At 35.6% G+C, this 26,964-nt stretch overlaps 1 protein-coding gene across 1 annotated transcript in view; it reads left to right on the top strand.

The window, feature by feature from the left end:
- The window catches only part of EMB (embigin), a 49,424-nt gene that overhangs the window by 12,969 nt on the left and 9,491 nt on the right, over positions 1–26,964 (top strand). The window contains exons 3-6 of the mRNA XM_021076596.1: positions 15,322–15,508; positions 15,743–15,831; positions 23,901–24,028; positions 25,964–26,243. Of these exons, the coding sequence (XP_020932255.1) occupies positions 15,322–15,508; positions 15,743–15,831; positions 23,901–24,028; positions 25,964–26,243 (684 nt within the window). The remainder of the gene's footprint in view (positions 1–15,321; positions 15,509–15,742; positions 15,832–23,900; positions 24,029–25,963; positions 26,244–26,964) is intronic.

Here is a 26,964-nt window from a genome sequence, read left to right as displayed (position 1 = left end):
TGGGAAGAAGGGAGGGTTCATCTCGATTTGCAGATACTCTTAAGTTTTCATCACATCTTACTGGCACATCCATTCAAATCATTCTGCACTGAGAGGAGATTTCATGTACCTACTGGAAGACCTTTCAGGAAAGAAATTAAAGATGCTATCTGTGACACTGACAGTGACAGTGCTATGGCAAACCTTGTAAAGAATCCTGAAGTAAAACTCAGTTCTGCTTTCTCTTTTCAGTTTTGTAGTTCAGTGTTTTAAAAGAAATCTCAGAGTTCCTTAATGAGTGTGAGTTTTAGTAACAATATTGAAGTATAGAATTTTAAGCCCGTTTATTGAGTCAATACGTTTTATCCTATTATATGTCCAGTCTTTAACTGCCCTCTAGTCTTAAGAACTGTTTCTCTTTCTGTTTCATATGAATAAAAGGTGTTGCCCTCCCCCCTTTCTGATACCAGTGGAATGTTGGCAGTGAGTTTTCTAATAAAAGATTATGTTTATGACTTTGTGTAACCCTTGTTTGTCCCCAAATGTCTTCATGCCAGTATTCGGAGGTTGTTCCTACTTGTAAAAAGTAATTACAACATTCCTGTGTTTCTACTTGTTCTTTTACCTATTGTGTGTTCTAGTTATTGGTTTCCTTTGTTCAGATGGAATGTTTCTTTGAGAGAGCTTTATGTGAGAACAGAATTTTGCAAATCCTTTCACTACCTTGATTATGCTGGCAGCAGCATACCCCTCACTTATCCGGTATAACTGGAGCCTGAGGAAAAAAGGATCAGGTGTCAAAAGAGAGAGAAAAAGTGGATTTTGTAGTAGATGTCAGGCTGGTTATTTACTTACCTGTTTGGTATTTACTTAGCCTATTTGGAGGGTCACTCCTAACCACTCCTTTATTCTGATCCTGCTATTAAAACCAGTATTCCTATAATGTTCATGAGAGTAGGCATTCACCATTGTCCATTACTCACCTTCTGCCTTGGCCTGATCAAACTGTAGTCAGGCTATTCTCTTCCTCTAGACCCCTTAATTTCGACTGGCTCCAAGTCTGAGAAAGCGGTAAATGCATGACCACAACCCAAGTGTGCTGTCTGCTTCCACTCACTGGACTACCTCATTTTTTCCTCAAAATGTCCTGCTAGCCCACTTACTCCTCCCTATAAAGGAAAAGGTTTTTTTTTTTTTCTTGTCTTTTGTTCTTTTAGGGCCACAACCGCAGCATATGGAGGTTCCCAGGCTAGGGGTCTAATTCGAGCTGTAGCTGCTGGCCTACGCCAGAGTCACAGCAACACCAGATCTGAGCCTCGTCTACAACCTACAGCACAGCTCATGGCAATGCCAGATCCTTAACCCACTGAACAAGGCCAAGGATTGAACCCGCAACCTCATGGTTCCTAGTTGGATACATTTCTGCTGAACCACAACGGGAATTCCAGTAAAGGTTTTTTCTTTCTTTTTTTTTTTTTTTTTTTTTCTGTTTGATTCTGAAATACTTGTAGAGCCAAAGCTTGGAGCATTTTTCCTATAGACTTTTGGAATAAAGACTCTCCTTAAGTCTGGATTTGTTTTTATTTGACAAAAGAAAAGATCTGACATTAATTTTGAAACACAGGATCTCTGAGGTGTGACCTAGATGTGACCCTTCTCATGTAGGTTATTGTTCTGGTTGTCTTGCCATCAGGAAGTTTGGTTTTAGGAACTGCGTTTATTGAAAAATAGAATTTAAATCTGAAGATGCATGTACACTTAATAGGAACCACAGGCTTTCTTCTTTCTTCTATCACTAGGATTTTTAATCTACTTCATAAATAGAATGTTTTCACATTTTGTCATATTGTTTACTTGAATTGTACTTAGCATTTGTGTTGTTACTTATTATTTTCTCTTTCCCTCTGGCCATTTTACAAGATGATCTGTTAGGATAAAATGTTTCTTATAGAGAGATCCAAATGTAGTACATTAGCTGCAGATTTGGGACCAACATGACAACATCTGGCCCAGTTCTTAGCACACTTACTCAAAGATGCATGAAACTGGGAAACAGATCACTTGCCTGGGAGAGTGGGGAAAAACATGACCTTTGATTCATGAAAGCCTAATTGTTTATTTGCTTTATGTTTTTAAAATGTTACTAATCATTTACTTAACAGACACATGGTATTGACTATGTACCAGGTATGTATTTCTAAATATAACCTAGTTTAAACCTTATAAGAACCCTAAGCAATGGGTGCTATTACTATTTGTAATTTGCTGCTAAGGAAAAAGAGGCACAAGGAGGATTAAGTGACTGACCATGGTCACAGGTGGTAAGTTGGGAGTTTGATTTTGAACCCAGACAGTCTGGCACCATTATACTGTGCAGCCTTTCTTAATGCCCAATTACTCATTTCTTTCAGCAATGTCATTAACACAATTTTTAGCAAACTTAAATTAGTTTTGAAACCATGTAAAAAGTTTCAAAAACAATGAAAACAAAGCTATTTTCATCACCCTTTGCTAAATTGGTTTGTCTTAGAATGTGCATCTGCTGAAATAATGAGTATATTTGTAAAAGTATAATTGACTAAGAATAAAGTGTTTTTTTCCAGTTGTCTGATAATACTGGGTTTCAAAAATTGATCTTTTAATAATGGGCTATTTTTATATCACTGTGTGAGGTTCTCCAATGTCAATATTTGGAGTTCATTGTATTATAGCAATTAGAGTGTTCATTATTTTATTTATTTTTTCTTTCTTTGTGCATATTACAGTGTTTGGTGTCCCCATCAGTATGTTATAGTTTAACCAAACAGGTTAAAAATCAAAACAGCAGCTGGCAGTTTACTTGACCACCCTGGTAATGTTGGCTTAGGCTCTCCCCAGCAGCACATTTTATTTACCATTTTGAGAGATGAACTGCTGTCCTGGCAAAGACCTGGTAAGACAAGGAGGTAGACAAAGCTGGCCTTGGAGCTACAGATCTGTACATTAAGGTACAGAGTAAATTTGGAAAGATTAAGGAAGATCAGGAAAGGTGGCCATGTTGCTTAGACCATCTAGGCAAGAATTCTGGGTTAGGACCACTCAGATTCCAGGTTCAAGTGTCTGGTCAATGAGATTGAGAAAAAGAAAAGAAGCAAGTGTCCCTTATATTTGGCTACTCAGACCTTTTGTTGCAGAGAAGATCCTAGAATGACTCCAGTGAGGTGCAAATGTTTATGATATTTCTCAGAAGCAGACTACCACTCATCAAATCTTATGTAGACTCTTGATGTACAGAGGAAAAAATGTGAAAACTAATACATGCAGAGAGTGAAAAAGGTGGAAGAGGGATCTACCATAGTGATGCCATTGGTGGTAGCTATTAGCAACTTTTGTTTCACACTAGGGTTTCCCAGCATAAATACTGACATTTTGGGTTGGATATCTTTAGCGTTGGGGGGAGTACATTTGGGACATTATAGGATGTGGAGCAGATCTCTGGCCTCTACCCACTAGATTTAAGTAGCATCCACCAAGCAGTGACACCTGAAAATGTCTCCAGATATTGCCACATCTCCCATGGGGGCAGAAATATCCTCAGTTGAAAATCCCTGCTCTACACGTAAAAAAAGAATAGCTGTATAACTCTTCCCTGTCCCTTCAACATAGGAAGACAGATGATTTGATAATCACATGATGATAACATTTAATAAACAAATCTCACCTAAAAGTTAGATGATCGTGCTGAGTAATAGGCATGGAACCTCCTCACATAAGTGGGACAAGGAACCTGATCAGTTATAATCTCGTGTTTTCCCTTCCCTTTTGTGGATGTTCAAATCCTACCAGTCTTTGAGAATCAAGTCAAAGCTTACCTCTTCAAAAAAGCACAAATAGAGAAGTACTGTTTCTGTTTCTCTGATAAGTATCTACCATTTTAAAATTATTTTAAAATAAATAATTAAAAAAAGAATGTATACATGTATGTGTAACTGGGTCACCTTGCTGTACAGTAGAAAACTGATGTAACACTGTAACCCAGCTATAATAGAAAAAATAAAAATCATCATAAAAAATAAATTCATTTTAAGAAATATTAAAATGTTATTTCCAGCAACACAGTAAATTAGGGAATCTGAAAATTCTCTTGCCACACAAAGGAAATCTAAAATATAGCAAACTTTCTTTTAAATATGTAGCTAAGTACTGTTAACAGATATAATTAACAAACCAATCTATAATAGGAATGGAAAAGAGTTTTACTTCAGCCAAATGGAGGATTATAGTCCAGGAGACAGATTCAAACAGCTCTTCCCATAATAGGGAAGGCTTATAAAGGCAAAAACCACAAAATTAACATAAGTTGTCAAGAATTCTAACTGGAGCTGGCAAGAAGTAAGGGTGCTTGTTAAACAAAGATTGGTTGGGGTGTGAAATGGCTGCATAATTAACAGTGGAGACCTTGAGACTCTAAGGCCACAGCTGGCAGCTGCTAGGCATTTTGAGAACTGCTGGTGGTATCCTTTTAATCTGATACAGTTCAGAAAATGTAAGTTCTCAGCGATGCAGGAACCATTTGCAACCATATGCATGATAGCCTCCCAGCTGCATTTTCTTTCTTTCTTTTCTTTTCTTTTTTCTTTTTCTTTCTTTCTTCTTTTTTTTTCTTTTTGGTCTTTTTAGGGCTGCACCCATGACATATGGAAGTTTCCAGATTAGGGGTCGAATCAGAGCTGTAGTTGCTGGCCTAAACCATGGCCACAGCAACATGGGATCCAAAGCACATCTGCGACCTATGTCATAGCTCAGGGCAATGCCAGATCCTTAACCCAATGAGCGAGGCCAGAGATCAAACCCGCAACCCCGTGGTTCCTAGTCGGATTCGTTAACCACTGAGTCACAGCGGGAACTCCAAAAGAAGAAATATTTGAAACATGAAAAACTTGAGTAAAAATATGATGCTATTTAGAAAAAAAAAAAACAACCACTTTTTGGGGGAGTATCTTCAAGGTACACTGTGAACTTACTCAGTGGTATATGTCAAGTATATCTCAATAAAACTAAAAGAAAGGGGGGAGAAAAGAGAAATCATGTTTGAGATACAGCCAAATAGAACTTCTGGGGATAAAGACAAAACTTGTCGGACTTGACTACTTAACTGCTTCTGTATCAGCTTGCTCTCTTTTGCAGTGGTAACCTCTGCTCCGTGTGTGTGTATGTATGTAACCAGAGAAATTATATATAGTATTGTTTTGTGTTCTTTTTTTAAATTTTATTTTATTATTTTTTATCTTTTTAGGGCCATAACCAGTGGCATACGGAGGTTCCCGGGCTAGGGGTTGAATCAGAGCTGCTGCCTATAACAGCCACAACAACCACGGATCTGAGCCTTGTCTGTGACCTACACCACAGCTCGAGGATTCTTTAACCCACCAAATGAGGCCAGGGATTAAACTCGCATCATCATGGATACTAGTCAGGTTTTTAACACGCTGAGCTACATGGGAAATCCGTTTTATATTCTTCAATATGGATGTAAACCCATATGTATCATTCTGAAAACTGCTTTTTTGTCATCCTTCAACATTAGTTCGTGGCATTCTTGCCATATGACCTATGGATCTAGCTTGTTTCCTTACTGTGTGCACAGTATAGATATACCAGCTTCCTTGGATATTTTTCTGTTAATGTTTAGTTTACTCATTTTTTTTCTCATAAAATTGTAAACCATGTAGCAGTAAACATTTCTACATGTCTTTTTGGACATGGTTGTATGTGTTCCTCTAGAACAAATACCACAAGTAGAACTGCTGAATTAGAAACTATGCACATTTTTAATAGATACTTGAAAATTGCCCTCCAGAGTATCTTGACAATTGGCCCCTTCCCCTACCTGCATATCTGAGTATAATTTTCCCTAGATCCTGACCAACCTTGATAGCGTTAAACTCTTTGCTATCATGAGTGTGAAAAGCTGTACCACTGTTGTTTTCATTTGCATTCCAGAGTTAGAAACATTTATATATGTGTGTACTTACTTGTTAGTATTCTTTGTTCATTTTCCTATTGGGCTTATATATGGTTCAGTTTATTTAAATGAGACAGCTCTAAATTTTTAGTACCAATCTGCGCTTTGTATAAAAGTCGTAAATATTTTCACTTGTATTTAAATTTTCAATTTTTTTTATTGTGTACAAATCTCATTTATATATTTTCTATTATTTTCATAAGAATTTTTTATAGGAATTTTTGAACCTTTAGTTTTTTAAAACCATTTAAAACATAGTTTCATGTATTCTGTATGATAGAGCACTAACTTATTATTTTATATAAATCCCAATGTCCTTTACTGAATAGTTCTTTTTCCAACTGCTTTGAAATACCACCCTAATCATCTTCCAAATTCCCATATGCTATTTTTTTTTTTTTTTTTTTTTTTGTCTTTCTTTTAGGGCCGCACCTGGAGCATATGGAGATTCCCAGGCGAGGGGTCTAATCGGAGCTGTAGCTGCTGGCCTACACCACAGCTCATGGCAATGCCAGATCCCTAACCCACTGAGCAAGGCAGGGATCGAACCCGCAATCTCATGGTTCCTAATCGGATTTGCTTCCGCTGTGCCACGACGGGAGCTCCCCCATGTGCTATTTTACTTTTCTACTGCTTAAATGTTTTTCAAATTTTTGTAGTGCTACCAAAGTAAGGAATAAACTTACCTCATAAACTGATGATACAAACCATGCATGTACACACGTCAAGCAGCATCTACATCTAAGAGATGTGCTGTACTTTGATAATTTCTTACAATCCATTAAAAAACAAATCTAATGGTAGCTTAATCCACTAACAGTTTCCAACTTGCAATAGGAAAAAATTCTGCTTATTTTATTCCATTAATTTTATTGGTGTTTTCCAGCATCATTAACAAATTAATTTTTGAAACATCACATCTTTGTTCTTTAAAAAAACAGCTTTTCCTATTTCCTAGAGTTTTACTCTTTCATATGGATTTCTTTTTGGAATCAAGTTCCATACAGGTATTTTCTGGATTTTGACTGATGTTTTCGCTCAATCTGTGTATTAACTTGGGGGAGAATTAGTATTGTTATGATACTGTATTGTCACCTGTGATTTAGATCTCATTTGCCTTAGTATATCTATTACAGTCAAAATTTCCTTTTTTTAAAAATAAAAATTGCACATAATTAAGATGTACAACATGATTATATATAAATGTGTTACTACTACAGTCAGGTGAATTAACATATCTTTTCACATAGCTGTTTTCTTGTGTGAAGAATGCACCCAAAATCTCTTAGCATATTTCTTGTGTTCAATACAGTATTATTAAGTATAGTCTTCATGCCTGTACAGTAGCCCCTAGTCTTATTCACTCTACACAACTGCAACTTTGTACCCTTTGATCAATATCTCCTTATCCCCGCCCCTCCTCAGTCCCTGGCAACACCAACATTCTCCTGCCTGCTTCTGTGAATTCAACTTTTTTTTTTTTTGGATTTTGCATATAAGTAAAATTACATGGTATTTGTATTTGTCTTATTTTACTTAACATAATGTACATAATGTCAGGGTCCATCCATTTTATCATAAAAGTCAATTTCCTTCTTTCTCAAGGTAGAATAATACTCCTGTATGAGTGTATGCATGCACATCTTCTTTAAGATTTCTTCTATTGGACATCTGGGTTGTTTTTATATCTTGGCTATTGTGAATAATACTGCTATGAATATGGGGGTACAAATCTTTCTTCCAGATCTTGATTTCATTTCCTTTTATTATATACCCAGAAATGGGATTGTGGATCATATGGCAGTTCTTTTTTTTTGGCTGTACCCCTGACATATAGAAGTTCCCAGGCCAGAGGTTGAACCTGTGCCACAGAAGGGACCTGAGCCACACAGTGGCACTGGATCCTTAACCCACTGAGCCATCAGGGAACTCCTGGCAATTCTATTTTAATTTTTTGAGGAACTTCCCTACTGTTTTCCATAATAGCTTTATCAACTTATATTTATACCAACAATGTACAGCAGTACTCCTTTTTCCACATCCTAACCAATGCTTATCTTGTGACTTTTTGATAACAGCCATATTAACAGGTATGCAGTGATAACTCATTGTGGTTTTGAATTGTATTTTTTCTGATGATTAGTGATGCTGAGCACCTTTTCATACATCTGTTGGCCATTTTTATGTCTTTTTTGAGAAATAGCTATTCAGTTCCTTTGCCCATATTTTAATTGAGTTTTTTGTTTTCTTGCTATTAAGTTGTTTGAGTTTCTTATATATTTTGATTAGTACCTCAAATCATGATTTTGATTAATAACCCTTTTCAGATCATGGTTTGCAAATATTTTCTCCCTTCTGTACAGTGTTTTAATTTCCTTTGCTGTGTAGAAGCTTTCTAGTTTGATGTGGCCCCATGTGTTTATTTTTGCTTTTAGTGCCTGTGCTTTTGGGATCATATCCAAAAAAATCATTTCCCAGACCAATGTCAAGAAGCTTCTTCCTCTGTGTTTTCTTCTAACAGTTTTATGGTTAGGATGTAAGTAGAGTTCTGGAATATGCCAGGAACTTAAAGAGGACAAATACGAAGAAACCCTGAAATAGTCTGGTTAAGATATTACTGCTAGCACTGGACTTTCAATGTCTCTAGAATAAAGGTACATGGTAGATTTGGGATAAAATCGTTGAATAAATGTAAGGCACATAGTAGGTGTTCAATAAATAAGCACTGAATGAATGTGTAAATGAACAAATGATGTCTATCACTGCTATAAACCTACTGTTGCTATTGTGATTAATTTTTCAATTCTGCCTAGGTCCTGAAGTCACCTTCTCTAACTTAAAAGTCCTAGGTAGGAGACTTGATTAGGCAAGTGTCACTCACAGGGGTAAGGAAAAGGAATATCTGGCTTTTCGGCTTCCATAGTGAGTAAGTGAGGGGGTTTTGCCTCTCACCAAAACTTGGAAAAGGTGTTCAGATTTTGGTTATCCAGATATAATAGTCCACTGCTATAGTGTTGGATTAACTCTGTGTTAATTATGTGGAAATATTACTAACCTATATGATTACTAAAACAGTTTAACTATTTGCTGTAGTTTCTCTATAACTAATATAAACAGTAGTTGCAGTACTGTTTGTTCTATTTCTTTTGCTGAGAAAAATATATTTGATTATTAGATTATGAATAAATGCTATATCCTCAAATTAAATATTATATTGTTGAAACAAAAAGAAACAGACCTTTCTAAAATTTGAATGGAACCATAAATCTTTTTTCATTTTTCTTTAAAATGATCTTAGAAATTAGTTTAGAAAGTATAGAAATAGCCATTATAACTGTATGAATTGAAGTAGAAGAAAATAATGACTGACCAGCAGAACTTCTTTCGGCCAGCATCTTTTCTTAATTTAAGTACATCTTCCAGAATATTGATAAATGTTTGATGAATTATGTTTGGTTAACCTGTCTTAATTTGTGTAGAAATTGTCCCTTTTTCTAGTATTTCTCTCTTTATTTGAGAATACCTGTATAAAATTCCCAAAGGTTTCACATAAGCTATGTTCATATAATACCATAGTTCATAAGTCTTCAGGAATTTCAGAGGGAGGACTTGGAGATTTTATATACTTTATATATGTACATATATGTGTATACATATAGACACACATGATTTTATTATATATTTTTATAATTTTTATACTCAAGTTGAACTTATATCCTTTTGGGTTTCTCTGTACACATTGGTGATTTTACTTTTTAAGCACATGGAATTCAGAAGCCACATGTTTTTTAGATTGTATCTCAGTATCACACTGGTCAGATGACATAAATCACCTGTTGAAGAACTAAATTTAAAAAGATGATTATAATTCTTTATTTGAATATGAGATTTAATTTGGGAGAGCAATATTCTTACATTATTTTACAAATCTGAATATGCAGTGTAAGATATATTTTATTGTTATACAGAGGAATTATTTTATAAAATCAATTCAACTCCATATGGTAGGAAGCATGACATTAATGGAGCAACAGCATGTTAAAAATAGGACTGATTGCCCCATTTTTATATAGGGGTGTTAGACTCATGTTAGAGTGGCTTTCTGGCTGTTTCTGTAAGGATTCTGCATTTTCCATCTATGTTTTAGGATGTAGAACTGATTTTTCTAGGGACCTTGCTGACTTATATGGCAATATGAAGGAGAGCCACATTTATCATGTCTCTCTCCGCTTCAATCAGAGTCACCCCAGCTTATCAGTGCTATGTGTTGTAGTGTAGTTAACTCTTTTTAATAAGAGTTCCTACTTTTATAGCATTTGGGAAACACTGTCCTATGTACAAAATTTTAATTGACTTTTTCCGGTTTTTTTTATTTTTTATATAAGAACACAGTAGATTTTTATTTAAAGTGATAAGACTCCTAAATGGACCAATTACGATCTAACTATTGTCATTTCTCTGAAGATAACAAATGACTTAAATAAAAGTCCATATACTTTTTTTCCCTTCTAGTTTTATTGCGGTATTACTGGCAGTTACATCATTATCTAAGTTTAAGGTGTACAGCATAATGATTTAACCTACATATCATGAAATTATTACCACAATAACTTTAGTGAATATCCATCATCTCATATGGATACAAAATTAAAGAAAAAGAAAAAAACTGTCCCTTGTGATGAGAACTCAGAACAACTTTCATATGTAACATACAGCAGTGTTGATTATATTTATCATGTTGTACATTACATCTCTGGTACTTATTTATCTTATAACTGGAATTCAGTACCTTTTGGCCATCATCCAGTTTCCTTTCCCCCAACTCCTCTCCTCTGGAAACCACAAATCTGACCTCCTGAGGCCCCTCTTTTCTCTATAGGTTGTTTTCCTTTCAAACGCCAAGCATGGGGGTACACCAATCCAGTTCAGTCTTCTCCATGCAGTACCAACAAAGGCTGTAAGTTCTATGAGCACAGACTGCAGAATGCAGACCTCTCTATATGTGTGGAATCACAGAGGGAGGACTTGGAGATTTTATATATTTTATAAAGTATGCCTTATTTCACTGGGCATGGGAGTTCATCCATGTTGTCACATAATGCCAAAGGAATTTCTTTCTTTTTTAAGGCTGAGTGATGTTCGATTGTTTGTATATACCACATTGTTTCTGTCTGTTCATTCACTGATAGTTGATAAGGTTGTTTCCACATCTTAAACAACAGCATCTTGGCTATTGTGATATAAGAGGTATCCAGAATAGTCAAATTCACAGAAGCAGAGAATAGAGTGGTAGTTGCCTGGAGCTGAAGAGAGTGGGAAATGGGGACATATTAGTCAAATGTACTAAGTTTCACTTACGCAAGATGAATAAGTTCTAGAGATCTACTGCATAACATTGTGCCTACACATAAGAGTGTAGGTCTCCTGTTAAGCGTCACTACCACAATTTTTTTTAAGTATTGTCATTATTATTTTTTTTTTTTGCAAATGAAAGGTATCTAATAAGAGCAGATAAATGATCTGAGTTTTACTTTTTATTGATTGATTGATTGATTGTCTTTTTAGGGCTGTACCCGTGGCATATGGAAGTTCCCAGGCTAGGGATTGAATCAGAGCTGTAGCCGCTAGTCTGCACCACAGCCACAGCAACTCAGGATCCAAGCCACGTCTGTGACCTACACCACAGCTCATAGCAACACCAGATCCTTAGCCTGCTGAGCGAGGTCAGGGTTCAAACCCTCATCCTCATGGATGCTAGTCAGATTCGTTTCCACTGAGCCATCTCAGGAACTCCTGACTTTTACTTTAGAAGGACAACTTATATGTTGTTACAGAAAACATGGAGAGGAAAAGAAACTTGTAGAGAAGAGAAGTTGGGAGGTCATTTGTCTGGTCCTAGTGAAAGATAATGAAGGTGTAGGGGAGGAAAAAGTTTTCTTTGACCCTCTTCGAGTCCCTGACTTAGATCTAAAAGTTAAATTAACAAAGATAAATCAACAGGAGAAAAGCATACAAATTGGTATGTTTTACATGCCACAGCATCCTTCATAAGGAAATGAAGACCCAAGGAAACAGTTAAATTTGAGTATTTTTATGCTAGGCTTGATGAAGAGTGGATAGTTGTGGGGGAATATGATAGATCAGAGAGTATGTGGTAAGTGTAATAAACTGGAGGAAATTTAACAAACCCTATTTATAGAATTCTTCTATGTGTCCCTTTGTCTTTAGGAGCTAAGGATGCTCCTTTCCCCCAGTTATAGGGAGGGTACCTCTCCCACGAGGGTTTTATGACCTGTTTCAGAGGAGAAGGGCAGGGGGAATGTCAGAGGGAGCTTCCTGCTTCTGTTTTTACAAAGTACTTCAGTTGAAAATATTCAGTAATACCAGGGTATGGCATTTTGGGGGTAGTGTGTCCTCAATCCCACTGAAGTGCTATAGGGTGGAGACAACTGGGCAAACCTGATTGACATTTAAGAGATAAGAATCAACTGGATTCTAAAGATGTGAATTCTTAGGGATCAGGGTAGGAGAAGGCTAATGCATCTCCCTAGGATATTCTGAGTTTGAAGAACCTTTGGGATATCTAGGTTTAGATGCTCAACAGACAACTGGAGATGTGGGGGGTCAAGAAGTTTTGAATGGAGCCAAAAAAATAAAAGGTTTTACAAATAAAGGATATTAGAAATAATATTCGAATCCAACAGGGAGTGAGTAAAGCCCCAAGGGAGCAAAGCCCCAAGGGAGATAGACATTCATAGGGTAGTTGGAAGAACTGGTGTGGCTATTAAAATGTTAGGATCATGAAATAGGAGCGGAGTAAAGGGAATTTCAAGGAGTCAGTAGTCTCCATCAACAGCTGATATTTCGGAGACATTAAGTAAAACAGGAGCTTTGCAAAGAGATCATCAGGTTAAACAGGTCTTTTTTAACCTAGGAGAAAGCACTTTCTATGTTTAAATATATGCTATATATAAATGAGAATGCTATATTTAAATGAGAGTGTGGGTGAGAACTGAAACTGTGTAGAAAACTCTTTTAAGAAATTTGCTAACAAAGTTTCTTTGACAGACAGGACCAAATTTTAAAGGTATCCTAACAGCTAAAGGTGAAGTGAGAAAAAAACTACAGAAAACAGAAAGCTCAGGACCAAATACAGTAGACTTTGAATCATTTTCTCCTGTTCCTAGTACCTCATATAATTTCCGCACGTACATATGCTGAACCATATAAATTCCTTCAGTTTTACTGACTCAGTTTTTCCTCTTTATAAATGAATCTTGTTTAGGTCTTTCTACACCTACGGTTTTTGTTTTGTTTTGTTTTTTGGGCATAAAATTCAATTCAGCAATTTTGGAATTACAGGAGGAGTTATTTCAAGCAAGTGCTCACAAAGCACTTCACACTATCTGAACTTCACTGTTTGCAAACTTTGCACCTGATCATTGCTTAAGGAATCATTTTTGTAAATTTTTTAAAATGTAATTAAAAGTGATGTTATGCTATTTTAAGTTATATTTTTTACTTTCTATATGTTGGTTCTCCATTCTATACACTTTACATCTTCTTCTTCCTTTTTTTTTTTTTTGGCTGTGTCCATGATCCAGCCCTTGCCTCAGTGACAATACCAGATGCCCAAGCCATTGCACCACAAGTGAATTCCCTGTACTCACCTTTTAATGATACTATATTATTAAGCATGATATTTAATAATACTATATTATTAAGCATGTAATGCACTGCCATCTCCTAAACACAATCCTTTTCTTCCCATTAAAAGTAACCATCACTATTCTGATTTTTGTAGTGACATATCCTCGCTTTTTAAAATTGGAGTTCCCGGGAGTTCCCGTCGTGGCGCAGTGGTTAACGAATACAACTAGGAACCACGAGGTTGCGGGTTCGATCCCTGTCCTTGCTCAGTGGGTTAAGGATCCGGCGTTGCCGTGAGCTGTGGTGTAGGTCGCAGCTGCAGCTCGGATCCCGCGTTGCTGTGGCTCTGGCGTAGGCTGGAGGCTATAGCTACGTTTCGACCCCTAGCCTGGGAACCTCCATATGCCGCTGGAGTGGCCCAAGAAATGGCAAAAAGACAAAAAAAATAATAAAATAAAATAAAATAAAATTGGAGTTCCTGTCATGGCTCAGTGGTTAACGAACCTGACTAGTATTCATGAGGACACGGGTTTGATCCCAAGACTTGCTCAGTGGGTTAAAGATCAGGCTTTGCCATGAGCTATGGTGTAGGCTGCAGACGTGGCTCAGATCCCGAGTTGCTGTGGATGTGGCTGTGGCTGGCAGCTACAGCTCATGACTAGAAAATAAAGATGAGGGTGGAAAAAAAAAAGAAAAAAGAGACAAAAAAATTCTTTTATTACCTAGGTGTACATCCCTAAATATTCCAGTTTTTACTTTTTTTAAAAAAATGGTTTTTTTTTTTAGTGTCTTATTATCATTTTTTAGGTTTATCTCTCTCCCTTTTCTAATTTACTGCTGAAAAATCCAGTTCATTTATCTTGTATACTTTTCTCACAATCTGGATTTTGTTGTTTCTTTTATGTGGTGTAGTATAACATGAAAAATTTATGCTCCTCTATTATTTGATTACCAGTGATATACTTAGTGTAGGAAAAGCAGTGTGCTTGATTATTTTTCCTTTATTTACCACTGTTCAAAAAAAAAAAAAAGTTAGCTCTATGTATTCTCCCTAAGTGGGATGTATATATATATCTATCTTAATACATTACCTTTGGCCTTATACTGATATTTTAAATTCAGTGAAAATTCTGAATTGTAGGATGTTTATTTGAATTCTTCTGTTTCATAACTGTATCTTTATCCCATCTGTACAAGTTCTTAAGTATTAATAAGGCTGGGAATGATAGAATTAGTAAATCAGACCCCATTATACACAAAATATTCTATATTCTTGAAGTGACTACCAATAATATGATTACTGAAGAGTTAAAACAGTCATTCCTTACTCTTCCCACTAGTTTTTGTTTGTTTTTACAATGCTACTGTTTCTACACTGTCAGAGGTATTTCTTTAAACATTACTCTATCCCCTAAATCTTTGTCAGCTAGAGATTTTAAGCAGATTAAGATCACAGCCTTAGGCTTTTGTGATCCCATTATTGTAACAAAACTTTTCTTCAGCTGTGCCTAAGAAAGAATAATAAAAGGACCCAAATCTATGTTGACATAAGAATAATTCTTCAAAGGAATGTTACATTAGGAAACTGTTGATAGAACACTATTATTGATGATTTAAATTATATATTGGATTTCCCCTAAATATTAACTTTTACATGTTTTTTGTTTGTTTTCTTTCTTGGCTAACAGAACATTCCAATAAGCCAGTAGAAAAAAATATCACTTTAGAAAGACCTTCTAATATAGAACTCACATGCCAATTCACAACATCTAGGGATCTGAATTCAGTAAATGTGACTTGGAAAAAAGATGATGAACTACTTAAGAATAATTATCTCATCAATGTAACAGGAAGGCTCCTGTATACCCAATACATGTGAGTATACAAACTTTTAACCTGTATAGCTATATAAAATTAGTTAAACTCTAAATATTTTTGCTAACTGAGCATTCTTTCCTTTGCTGTCGTTTGAATGTTATGCTAATATTCTAATTTGCATATTTACATAATTGTTTCTATTTTTAAATTTTGATTAATGGTTAAGTCTTTTCTTTCATTAAGAAGTGCTTTGAGAACTAAACCTATAGTAATAACTTAAATTATCTTTAGGTTCACCATCGTTAACAGCAAGCAAATGGGAAGTTACTCTTGTTTCTTTGAAGAGAAAAAGGAACAAAGGGGCACATTTAATTTCAAAGGTCAGTACTAATAATTTATAGAATAATGACTTCAGCATTATATTCTTACAATTCTAAATCCTCAAATTTTAAAATTGTAATTATAATACTAAGCATAATACAGCCGAAAGAAAATCATCATATACTTCCCATTGAATCAGAAGTGGTGACCTTGAAAATGGAGATTCCCAATTTCTTCTCAGTGCTGCCTCCTCCAGATTAAAAGTACAGGTTTGAGTTTGCAGGCTGCCAGGTTATTTCTGAGACTCTTGCATCTGTCTATTGAATTTATTTATTTGTTCAGCTCTCTAAAGTCAGAGCTTCTATAATATTCCTCTTGGTGTCTGGCTTATTATATTCCTAGACTGTGAGAATATACTTTAGTGTTCTGTATCAGTGGCTTCAGGACTTGGGATTTTAGATACCCATGAAATTTAGAAATAATAGGGAGATGCACAAAGGTTGCCTGCTTTTGATTTCGTCAAGTAAGGATGAACCTGAGAATCTAATCCACAGCTCTCTCCTGTGGGAAAAAAAAACAACTCAAAGTATTTTACCTATATCATCCTCAAACCAAAACTTTAAAGGTCTCAGTTTCATAATAAAGACTAGTTGTTCAAGTAGGGCAATTGTCTTCACAGAAATCCCACATTCTGTGATGGATTAGTGAATGTCACTGTCCTGCTGGTATTGGGAAATGCAGTCTGTTGCCATATTAACTATTTTGGGCTTTGCTCCACATTAATTTCCCAGGGTACATGAGAAATTATTTTCTACTTTCCCTAAAAATTGTGAACTCTGTTTAGCTGCTCTAACAAAATATGGATACTGTCCCCAAGGTCCCATCAACAGCAGAATGGCCTGCTTTATCACTGCCATGATTTAAGATGGTTCCCTCCTTATTCCCTCCCCATATTCCCTCTCCACTCAGATTCATTTCCTTCATGTGGCTTTGTAAATGTTCCTACAGGATAAATATAATAACTCCTTCTATTTATGCGCTTTGGTCTCTGCAAAGGCAGAAACTATCATCTTTTGATTATTTTGATCATGTACATTCTCTTTTAACCTTCTTTCCTCTATTTGCCAAATTTAATCTAGTGAGGGACAGATATATCATATACATTTCATTCCCTTCTTTCTTTCTTTTCTTTTTTTTTTTTTTTTTTTTTTGTCTTTTTTTGTCTTTTTTTGTCTTTTCTAGGGCCGCACCAGTGGCATATGGAGGTCCCCGGGCTAGGAGTCTAATCAGAGCAGTAGCTGCCGGCCTACACCACAGCCACAGCAACGCCAGATCTGAGCCAAGTCTGTGACCCCACCACAGCTCATGGCAACGCTGGATCCCTAACTCACCGAGCAAGGCCGTGGATTGAAACTGCAACCTCATGGTTCCCAGTCGGATTCATTAACCACTGAGCCACAATGGGAATGCCCCTTTATTTCGTTTCATCACTTCCCTTTTTCTTTTTCTTTCTTTCTCCAGTCTTTTTTTCTCCCCATGCCACCCTAATGAGCTAACTTATGCTAAACACATGAGGACACACATGCCCACACACAAACACATAATCCTAGTAAACATTTTATTGAGGCTCTTTTAAATGTGTAAAGAAGGTCTTGAAGAAATACTTATCAAATCTTGAGGCTCAAAATGCTTCCAGGAGATTCAACTTTAAAACTGCTTTTTCCCTTCTTCTAAATAGCACTGTTTTCTAGAAGTATGTACTAGTCATGCCTGTTCAAATTATAAATATTGAATATATTACATTTTTTTGTTAGTAGTCTTATAACTAATTACTTAAATTATTATTTGGAAGTGATCATTCTGTCCTCTAATGTGAAGATTAGTGGAAGCATTTTAGTTTTCAATATACCAATACATTTAATGCCAAGAAGCCTTAAAGAAGGCCTCTTGATTCGTACCTATTTTGAGTAACTAGGTTGATGCTGGCTGGCGTCAGAAGTACTTATACAAGATCTAGGTTTGAAATCAAATGCTTGAGGAATTTAAAGAGCCACTGAATATTTACCTATTTGCTTTTCATAGTTTTCTCAAAGCAGTTTGGTTCAGTTTATTAGTTTTAGATGCCCCCTTAACAATGTCACTTTTACATTGTTACACTGTTTTAAAGATTTTCCATACAATTAATAAGTTGAACCCTTCTAGATTTTATTTGGTAAAACAATAATTCTCTTTGAGTATTGCTTGGAAGAATCATTTCATTTAAATATAATTTAAAGGCATCTGAGAAACAATTCATATTATAGTTATTATTTAATTACATATTATAAGGCTTTCTGAATGGTATATGTTTTTATAAATATCCTATTTTACTCTTTTTACACATGGATTGCTTATAGCTTTTGCTAAGAAGGATTATCTTACTAATTGAGTGTGGATGAAAATCCTATTTTATCCTCTATTTAAAATTGAGCTCCCCCCACCCCCCACCAAAAAAAAAAAGTCCTATTGTTGACTACAGATTCAACTAAAGTGCATGAGACTGAGTCCTTGGAGCCATTTATCAGCAAAGTCCTTCCTTCTGCCTTAGGGAAACAGGTTGATTTATTACTACAAGATTGTAAAAGGGCTTCAACATCACTGATTAGTAAGGTGCAAAAAATCTGCTGACTTTGGCTCTGGATGACAGTGTAGGAAAGACAGCAGGAGTCACACTGGAAGCTTGCAACTACTAATACGGTAGAGACTATCTTTCACCAAGAAAGATGAGTGATGATGTACAAAGTTTTTCAGTAGTGGGTCAAATATTCTGACGTAGATGCTGAAAATTTCTATAATAATCATCAATGTTAAAGATCTCGTAGTAAAAAGATGCAGAAATTTACTTGGTAGAGGAAAAGTAATATGACATAAAACTTCTTGGAAGACATGATGAGATTTGATAGTACCGTGTTCTATGAAACCTGCGTTGGCTCCACCCTCTCTGCTCTTTGGGAAGCATCCCAGGAGTCAAAGTTTGGCAGAGTAGAGTAATAGAATCAGTTGGAACTTCAACCTCAAACTCCAGTGGTCAAGCCTAGTTAGCTGTCTTTGACCTATATGGAAGAATCTTTTTCCTAATTTCATGACACCTAAAACCTCTGAGCCAAAAATGACATAGGCTGATATTTTCTAGTCCACAAATCTGCAAATATAAATCTCTAACCTTACAGCTTCACAGGGCTTCTACTTTTCACTGAGTGGATCCTAGACCTCATCTTGCTAGACACTAGTATGAATCAGCAATTTCACCATCTTCAAACCTGGATTCTTTCAACCCCAGAGTTCCAAAAGGTCAATAGGACATATTACAATGCTCTATCACTGTCCTCCTATTCACCAATATTTCTAAACATAGGCAGAAGCCCGGAAACAACCATTACCTGTGGAGTAGTTTGAACAAATTAATGTTCCCTGAGCACAGTGCATTTTGTAATTTAGATCCTTACTGCTGTTATCAGCTATATAAAGCATAATAGAGCAGTGGTTAATGTCACTTGGCCATTAATTTAGGGGATAGTCAAGAAAACAGAAGAGATGAAAAGAAAGTGGATTTTGGGTTTTGCTTCCCTGTGGTATGTCTCAGTCACTATCAGTTATTTGTAGTCTGTACCCCAACCTTAACACTTAATTGGGATGGTTTAATAGTGTACCCATGTGTTCCTCACTCTAAACCTCATAAAATACCCAAGATTTTTTTGAAAAGTGTCCTTCAGCTACCAGTTACACGTCCCAAGCCTCTGCCGCTTAGAGACTTACAGCAGAGGAGTGTATTTTCTGCCAGGTTTCCCCCCCTTAAAGGTTACTTTTCTTCCACTTTTGATTCTTAGCCTGTGGGTGAATTTCAATATTTTGATCATATTTTAACACATTTTCCTGCTGAAACATGATCTGATTAATTTCTAGGAAGAAACATGCTGAAATTGAGAAACAGGATAGGTATCTGGGAGATCAACAAGCTGGGAAAGCAGAAACTGTGCCCTTACCTAGTGTTCAGTGGGACCAGTTTCACAGTCTGCCTTCAAAGCAGTGTTTGTTTTAAGGTGAGCTCAGCATAGCTCTAGAAGTAATTGCATCAGATCCACACTATTAAAAAGCAGTGCCAAATATGTACATATTATACCTTTCCACATGGAACTCAAGATGGGTGGCTTGGCTCCATCTGAGGTTTGGAAGGAAACTTGTGGCTTCAGAAAATAAGCCCTACTTTAGCCAAGCTCAAATCTCTACTTAATCTGCAGGTTTTTATTTGCGGCCTCTCCTAAAGTAGGGTTGATCTTTCCAAGTGGGACTTTATCCCTCAAGTCCTTCTCTATTCTCATACTTCATTTAGTAATAAAACACCACCAGATGTTGAGGATATTGGAAAGAAGTATAATTAGAAACTGGTATTGAATTGATAGTGTTTTGTCAGGAGCCCTAAGGATAACTCCATTCTCACCTGGTCCAATCATTCCTCTTCACAATGAAATTTCAAATATGGACATATACACAATAAAGAGACACTGAAGAAAAGAAACATCTGTTATTTATTGGCCAGCTGTGGCCACAAACCTTGCTGAAATCCTTGAGTGGCTTCATTTTCCTCAGTTAGGTCTTACTGGCCTTAAACCAGAGCAGAGTCACTTATTCTTTTACAGTTTAAGCTCAATTTGGTACTTACCACTCTAAGTAGGAGTATATATCCTCCTGAGCCACAGAAAAGATGCTGAGCATGAGGGCGAGTTATTCGTAACTCCACATTCCCAGCCCAAGAAAACAGGGCCCAATCAGTGCTCTGGAACTGACCCATCCAGTACAATCTTCCCCTCTAGGACTGGAAAACTGGGGGGTTCATGAGAGGAGGGAATTTAATACCGAGGTCACCAGGGACTTCAGGCCAGACCACTGACCAGCATTCTGCTGCCTTTGCCTTCACTGTCTAGTAAGGAAAGAGGCTCTATCATAAGGAAGAATGAAACAAAATATGACGTTCCATGGTTCAACCTAATGTAGGCCTTTAACATTGTGACATTTAAATGTATTGTCTCCTTTCTTAGAAACTTAAAATATAGTTATGTTAATATCAGTACATGTGGTCAGCCTTTTCTCTTGGATCCTAGAGCTGCTTCCAGTTTTCTTATATTGGTTATTTTCCTCCATGAGACTGATGTCTGGTCTACGAATGGCCCTGAAGGGGTAGCCACAGACTAACAAAAGTAGCTTGATCTAATAGGGCAGAACACTTATGCAAAAGACCCTCTTTTCTTTTAAAAAATGTAGTATATAAAAATGTATTATTTAAAAATGTGTATTATTTAAGAATTTGGCTCATGATGTGGCATAGTATTAGTTGTTTTATTCTGCCTTTTCTTATTAAATCTAGTAAGTGGTGAATGGACCATTTCCTTTTTATTCTTAGGTTTATAATAACACATAAAGTTATTATTCTGTGTATCCTTTCTGCTCCATTTACCACACTGGAAACAATAATTTCTTTCTAACTTTTAACCACTTTCACTTCTTGTTATGGTAGGGAGCAGTAATTAGGTCCCCTGATTTAAATTGTTCTAATTTATGCTTAAATTGTAATCCTTATACAAACAAAATCTTACTCGCCTGCTTTAGCCAAGGACTTGAATGAGGGTTTCAAGCAGCAAAATTTGTTTTACAGCTTCCTGAAAAGTTTTTTATAAATGTTATTAAAGGATGGGTTGGTGCCATCACCAGCACCTCAAAGCTACTGCTTCCTCATTCTTCTGGGCCTTGTATCCTATGAATTCATCTTTTATTTTTCACCATTTTAATCTCTTTTAATTACCGTTCTCTGATGGGCTGGGTGTTCTGTAAAGACTCAGTTTGGACCATTTTCCTCACTGGGGGGTGTTGAATTCAAATGAATTTCCAGTTCTTTTATTCTAAGTCTCATTTCTTCTCTATTCCACATCGAGAGCTGGCCATTTTTACACATGACAATAACCCATGCTATTAAGCGGGTTGACGTAGAAAGGCTATGGGCATTACAAGTTGTAAAAAAGCTCACTTAAGAAAAGGAGTACCTACATGATCACAACAGAAGTTTAAATTTTGTGGTGTTTACAGCAAAATAATTTAGGTATTATGTTCTTGTACTTAATTCTTTACAGTAAAATTGTAAGGGAGGATATGACCTACCTATGTCCTCAACACTAGGAACATTGAAGCTATTAGGCTAATTCAGATATTTCCTGGCCCCAAATCTTTGTCACATCATTGTCACATTGTGCGGACTACTTCAATCACTCATGATCTGACCTTTGAAATGGACATGAATTAATCACATTTCCCTTATGGTTCCTCAGCCTAAAGGTGACTAACAGGGAGTATGGGACACTAGTAGCCCCTCAAAAGGAGTCCTCGGAATATCTTCTGATAAGGTCAACTCACCAATTTTTTCTGGCTGGGACAGCTTCAATCACACCAGTCACATGCGGTCACTTCTCCCATCCCTTAGGAAACCCTAGTAGTACTTCACTAGTGCTCATAAACTATTAAGTAGCATGGTTATAAATTCTGATTAGTAGTTCACATCTTTGGTTAATGTAAAGTTGTAGATCATTCAATTTTATCAAAACACATTTCTTTGATTATGAAAAGTATAAGAGCCATTGACTTACAGATTGCTCTGTCATCTTTCTTATGAATACTTGAACATTTACACTTTCACTGGTGATATGCCATCCTCATTTGCATCTCTTTGTAATTAGCAGTGCCTCATTCAGCACTGCTGGTCAGATATTACTGATGAAGGAGAGGGTGATATGTGCAATTGTATTTAGGTCCATTTTAAACAACAAGGAAAACTGAAGACTTCTCATAGTCATTATTGCAATCTCCTAAAGATTGAACCTCTAAAGAAATCCAACCCTATCCCCCCCATACAAGTGGTTATAGAAGTGAGAAATTCTCTAGTTATTACCAATTATTTCCCCCTTCCTCATCTTTACAATTCACACATCCAGGAAATGCCTATTTAGCTTTGGGTTGTAGAAAGTCAAGAACATTTAGAAAATGTATTTAATCTAGAAACCTAAATTTGCAATTAAAATTGATCTTTCTATTTTCCATCCTGATCCTCCCCAAAATAAAATTCAAAAATAGGATACCAAGCGACTATCAAACAATATCTATAAAATTTTTCAACACGTATTAAAAATTTAGACATAATTTCACACATTCTTTTTCTGTTGGCTAACCAAACAAAAAAGAAAAACAAAGTATGAAACCTGCTAAAGTTAGTAAAAGAAAAAAAAATCAGCAAAAGTCATCTTTGTTGATAAGTCTCCATCTCCAATGTGAATGTACATTGTATAATACATCCTGTGAGGTCGATCAGAAAGAACTGATTCCACCATGGAGACTACTGGTTGGCTTTTTATTACTTTGCTTATGTTCTTATGTTTTAATTTTCTTTCCCAGGTTACTCATAGCCTTAAAACATTTTTTTTTCCTAAATTTAGTGGTTATTTTTATTTTTTTACTGATGGCATTTATCAGTAAGAATATCACAATGAATAAAAAATTTATCACAATGATTGTTTTTTGTTTTTACAAAACCACATGAAGGTGTTTTTTTAATCTCACTTTCTTTCCTACTCTGTAATCTTTCTCTTACATTTCCTTTGTCCCTTTCTCAACTTCCCAGATTTTCCAGCTCTTCATAAATCCATGTCAACTAATGATTTTAACTCCTGAATATTTTGTCTCCTTACTCAAGTGCCATCAAAGGGTAAACTATGAAAACAAATGTGCAAAAGTAACTTAGTAGGTGGAAGGAACAGGCTTGAAAGCATGAAGTTTCTGATCTGAAGCATGTAATAGTTTATTATAAAACTTTTGTTACTAGGCTTATTAATAGAAGACCTTTCTTCTGTTTCTACATTACTGATAATTATATTGCACTATATACCCTACTACAACTATACATCCTAATTACTGTAAATTAGTTCATTTGTAGAAATATTACAGAAAGAAAATCTTATTAGTGGGAAAATGAAAGGAGAAAATGTCTCCAAATTGAATACATCCCTTCTATTCAAACTCAGTAACTTACATTTCTCTACATTTTCCTTAGTTCCTCAACTTAATGGAAAAAACAAACCATTGATCACATATGTGGGGGATTCAGTTGTCTTAATGTGTAAATGTAAAGACTGTTTGCCTTTAAATTGGACCTGGTACAGCAGTAATGGGAGTGTACAGGTAATACCATATTTTTTGACTTGAATAAAACAAAATAAAACTTTTGCTAAATAATAAAATTATAATATACTCAGAGTTCTTAGGACTATTTATATTTCTACTATCTTGTTCTTTAGTATATGGTCATGAACAGTGAATGGGAGTTGTCATTTGATGTTTTTAGCATGTTACATTACATATCTGAAAATACTCTTAATGTTTCATTAGCTATTACTTTGTTTTTAGATTTAGCAATTTATTTAAATTCTATACAAGGTAGTTACATTTCATTTTTGGTTGACAAGTTTAGACATAACCCCAACTAAAATGATTTCTTTTTCTTACCATTCCATGAAAGTAATTAGAAAAAAAAAGGAGTTTTCTCTTCCTGTTTCTGCCTCTGGAAACATTTATGATAGAATGCAATACAATGTTAGCATTGGAGAAAAGAATGAAAATTTGGTAATGTAAACTTAGGTTCTGGGTTCTTTAGTAAGTGTCATTGACCTCTTTTGGGCTTCCAGAGACCTTAGGGAAAACCAAATACTTTAAATTCCTATTAAAGAATTAATGGCTTTTCAAAGAGCTGCTATTAAGAACAATATGAGTATTAAGAAATCACTTCTGGCTCTCTTTCTGCCTTCCAAATAGTCTCTAATAGCAGGGAAAATTAGGATATTGCCCTTTAGGGGACACCCTTCTATTGCTCCGGGGCCAGTGAACAATGAAATTAAAGTCCTATAAAGGCAATTCTAGAAGGAACAGTATGAGACACTGTAGATCTTACAGTGAAATATTAAATTCCTTATTAGACAATATTGATGCTATCATAGGTTTTTTGACAACAGAGGAAGGACTTTAAAAGGGATTCAGTGATAACACTGGTTTGAGTTTTCAAAGAAATAGCTCTAAGTCACTTAGGAATAAACTTAAAGCATTAATATTTGTACTATCTTCTTATTGATGATTAGGATAATTAATCATTCTGTGTATGTAGATATATTTTAAAAGCATGTAAACTTATAAAAACAGCCATATTTTTTGAAATGCATAGCCTAATTTATACATATGTGATACTAGGCAAAAAATAGATTTAATCTAATTATGTTAAACTTTTAGAATGTAGTCTCCATTTGCTATACTCACAGAAACTTCATCAGATAACCTCTAAGAATATTTGAATGCAGATTAGCATTATTGATCAGTGCAGTTGAGTGATAGAGCAACAAAGACATCAAATGGCCTGAGAATAAAATAAAATTATTTAAATGGATTAAATAAATTAGTGCCAAAATAACTTAGTACAGATGTTAAAAGACTAAGGAAAACCCAAGGAATCTCAGAAACCAACTTGTCTGAGAGAGAAATTCAGCTATGAAGAGACAGAAGGTTTGCAGACCACATCAAACAGGCTCATGGGGATGTCTACCATTCCTTTACATCGGCTTGAAAAGGCCTGAAGATGTCATTCTCACTTCCAGTCTGAGGAACTCCCAATACCAGGAGCCAGTGATCTTCCTTTACAGGATTATCAGATTTAATAGCTTCATTAATAAATAGTTGATTTAATGAATGTATGCCTGCACTTGTGGAGGAGGAAGTATTTTGAACAACTATTCAGGGATTAGAATGTGAAACCTTAATAGCTGGAATTTTTCTTTATTTCTAATTGCCAGAGAATATTTATGCACAGTGACTTGCCACTGTAGTTTCAAACACTCAGTGCTAAGTACTTAAAGCAGAGCATACTTTTCTTTTGTTGGCTACCTCAGAGATTAAACTCTGATAAGACTTGAGCTCTGTTATGTACAACTTCTCACAAATTTTAATATGTCTTTTCTAGTAAGCATTTTTTTTTTGGCAATATCTTATAGCTTTCACTCAAAACTAGATCATTCAGGACATGTATCTTTATGTAATATGATAGGAATGGATTTTAATGTCTCCTTATACTAGGTTCCTGTTGGTGTTCAAACAAACGATAAGTATGTGATCAATGGAAAAAACGCTAATGAAACAAGGCTCAAGATAATGCAACTTTCAGAGGAAGATCAGGGATCCTACTGGTGCCATGCAATATTCCAACTAGGCGAGAGTGAAGAACACATTGAACTTGTCGTGCTGAGTTATTTGGTACCCCTCAAAGCATTTCTTGCGATAGCTGCTGAGGTTGTTCTTTTAGTGGCTATTATTCTACTTTGTGAAATGTATACCCAAAAGAGAAAGAAGCCATCAGGTAGGATTTCTTTTTTTAGATAACATTCTCATGTTATGATTTAATACATTACAGTGACTCTAGAGTTTTTGGGAAAAATCTAACTTTTGTTATTTGTGGTGGTATTTATGTTAATATCAATGGTTACAGTGAGCTACGAGTTTATATTGATCTTCCTGTTTCAACTTCTTAAAAATTTTTAGTGTTAAAACATACCCTTTTTTTCCCCTTTGATGTTACTGGTACCAACACATCAATTAAGTAATACGTACTTCGGTACTGGAATGTTAGGAAATTCTGTAGAAGTTTATATAAAAGATCTCAAAAACAATTATTCTTTCACTTAACTCATTTTTTAACTCATTTTTTAAAAGTTTTATCAAATATTCTGGAGTTATATCCAGAATATCAAATATTCTGTCAGTTTTTTGTTTTCATAGCCTGTGCCTGATGGATTACAGGCTGAGAAACCAGTCATCCCCTAAGAAAATTCATCCTACATTCTTTTTTCCCTGATTTTATACTAAATTGTTAATAACCTAAATAATTACAAATCAGTCGATCCTGTTTTGGCAAACCCAGGCACAAAACTATGCTTGTTCAAAACTCCAGATAGTTTTGCAGTCGGGCGAGCAGGGAAGGAGGTGGACATGCTGGAGGCGCAGCCGTCTAAAGGAGCACGCCTCTCTCTGTCTCTCTCATTTCAGAGCAGGAAAACAGCACAGGCATTTGGGGGTGTTGA

This window comes from Sus scrofa, chromosome 16 (genome assembly GCF_000003025.6).
Source record: "Sus scrofa isolate TJ Tabasco breed Duroc chromosome 16, Sscrofa11.1, whole genome shotgun sequence".
Taxonomy (NCBI): Eukaryota; Metazoa; Chordata; class Mammalia; order Artiodactyla; family Suidae; genus Sus; species Sus scrofa.
The sequence above is the reverse complement of the archived record's forward strand: the minus strand, read 5'-3'. Positions and strand labels throughout refer to the sequence as shown.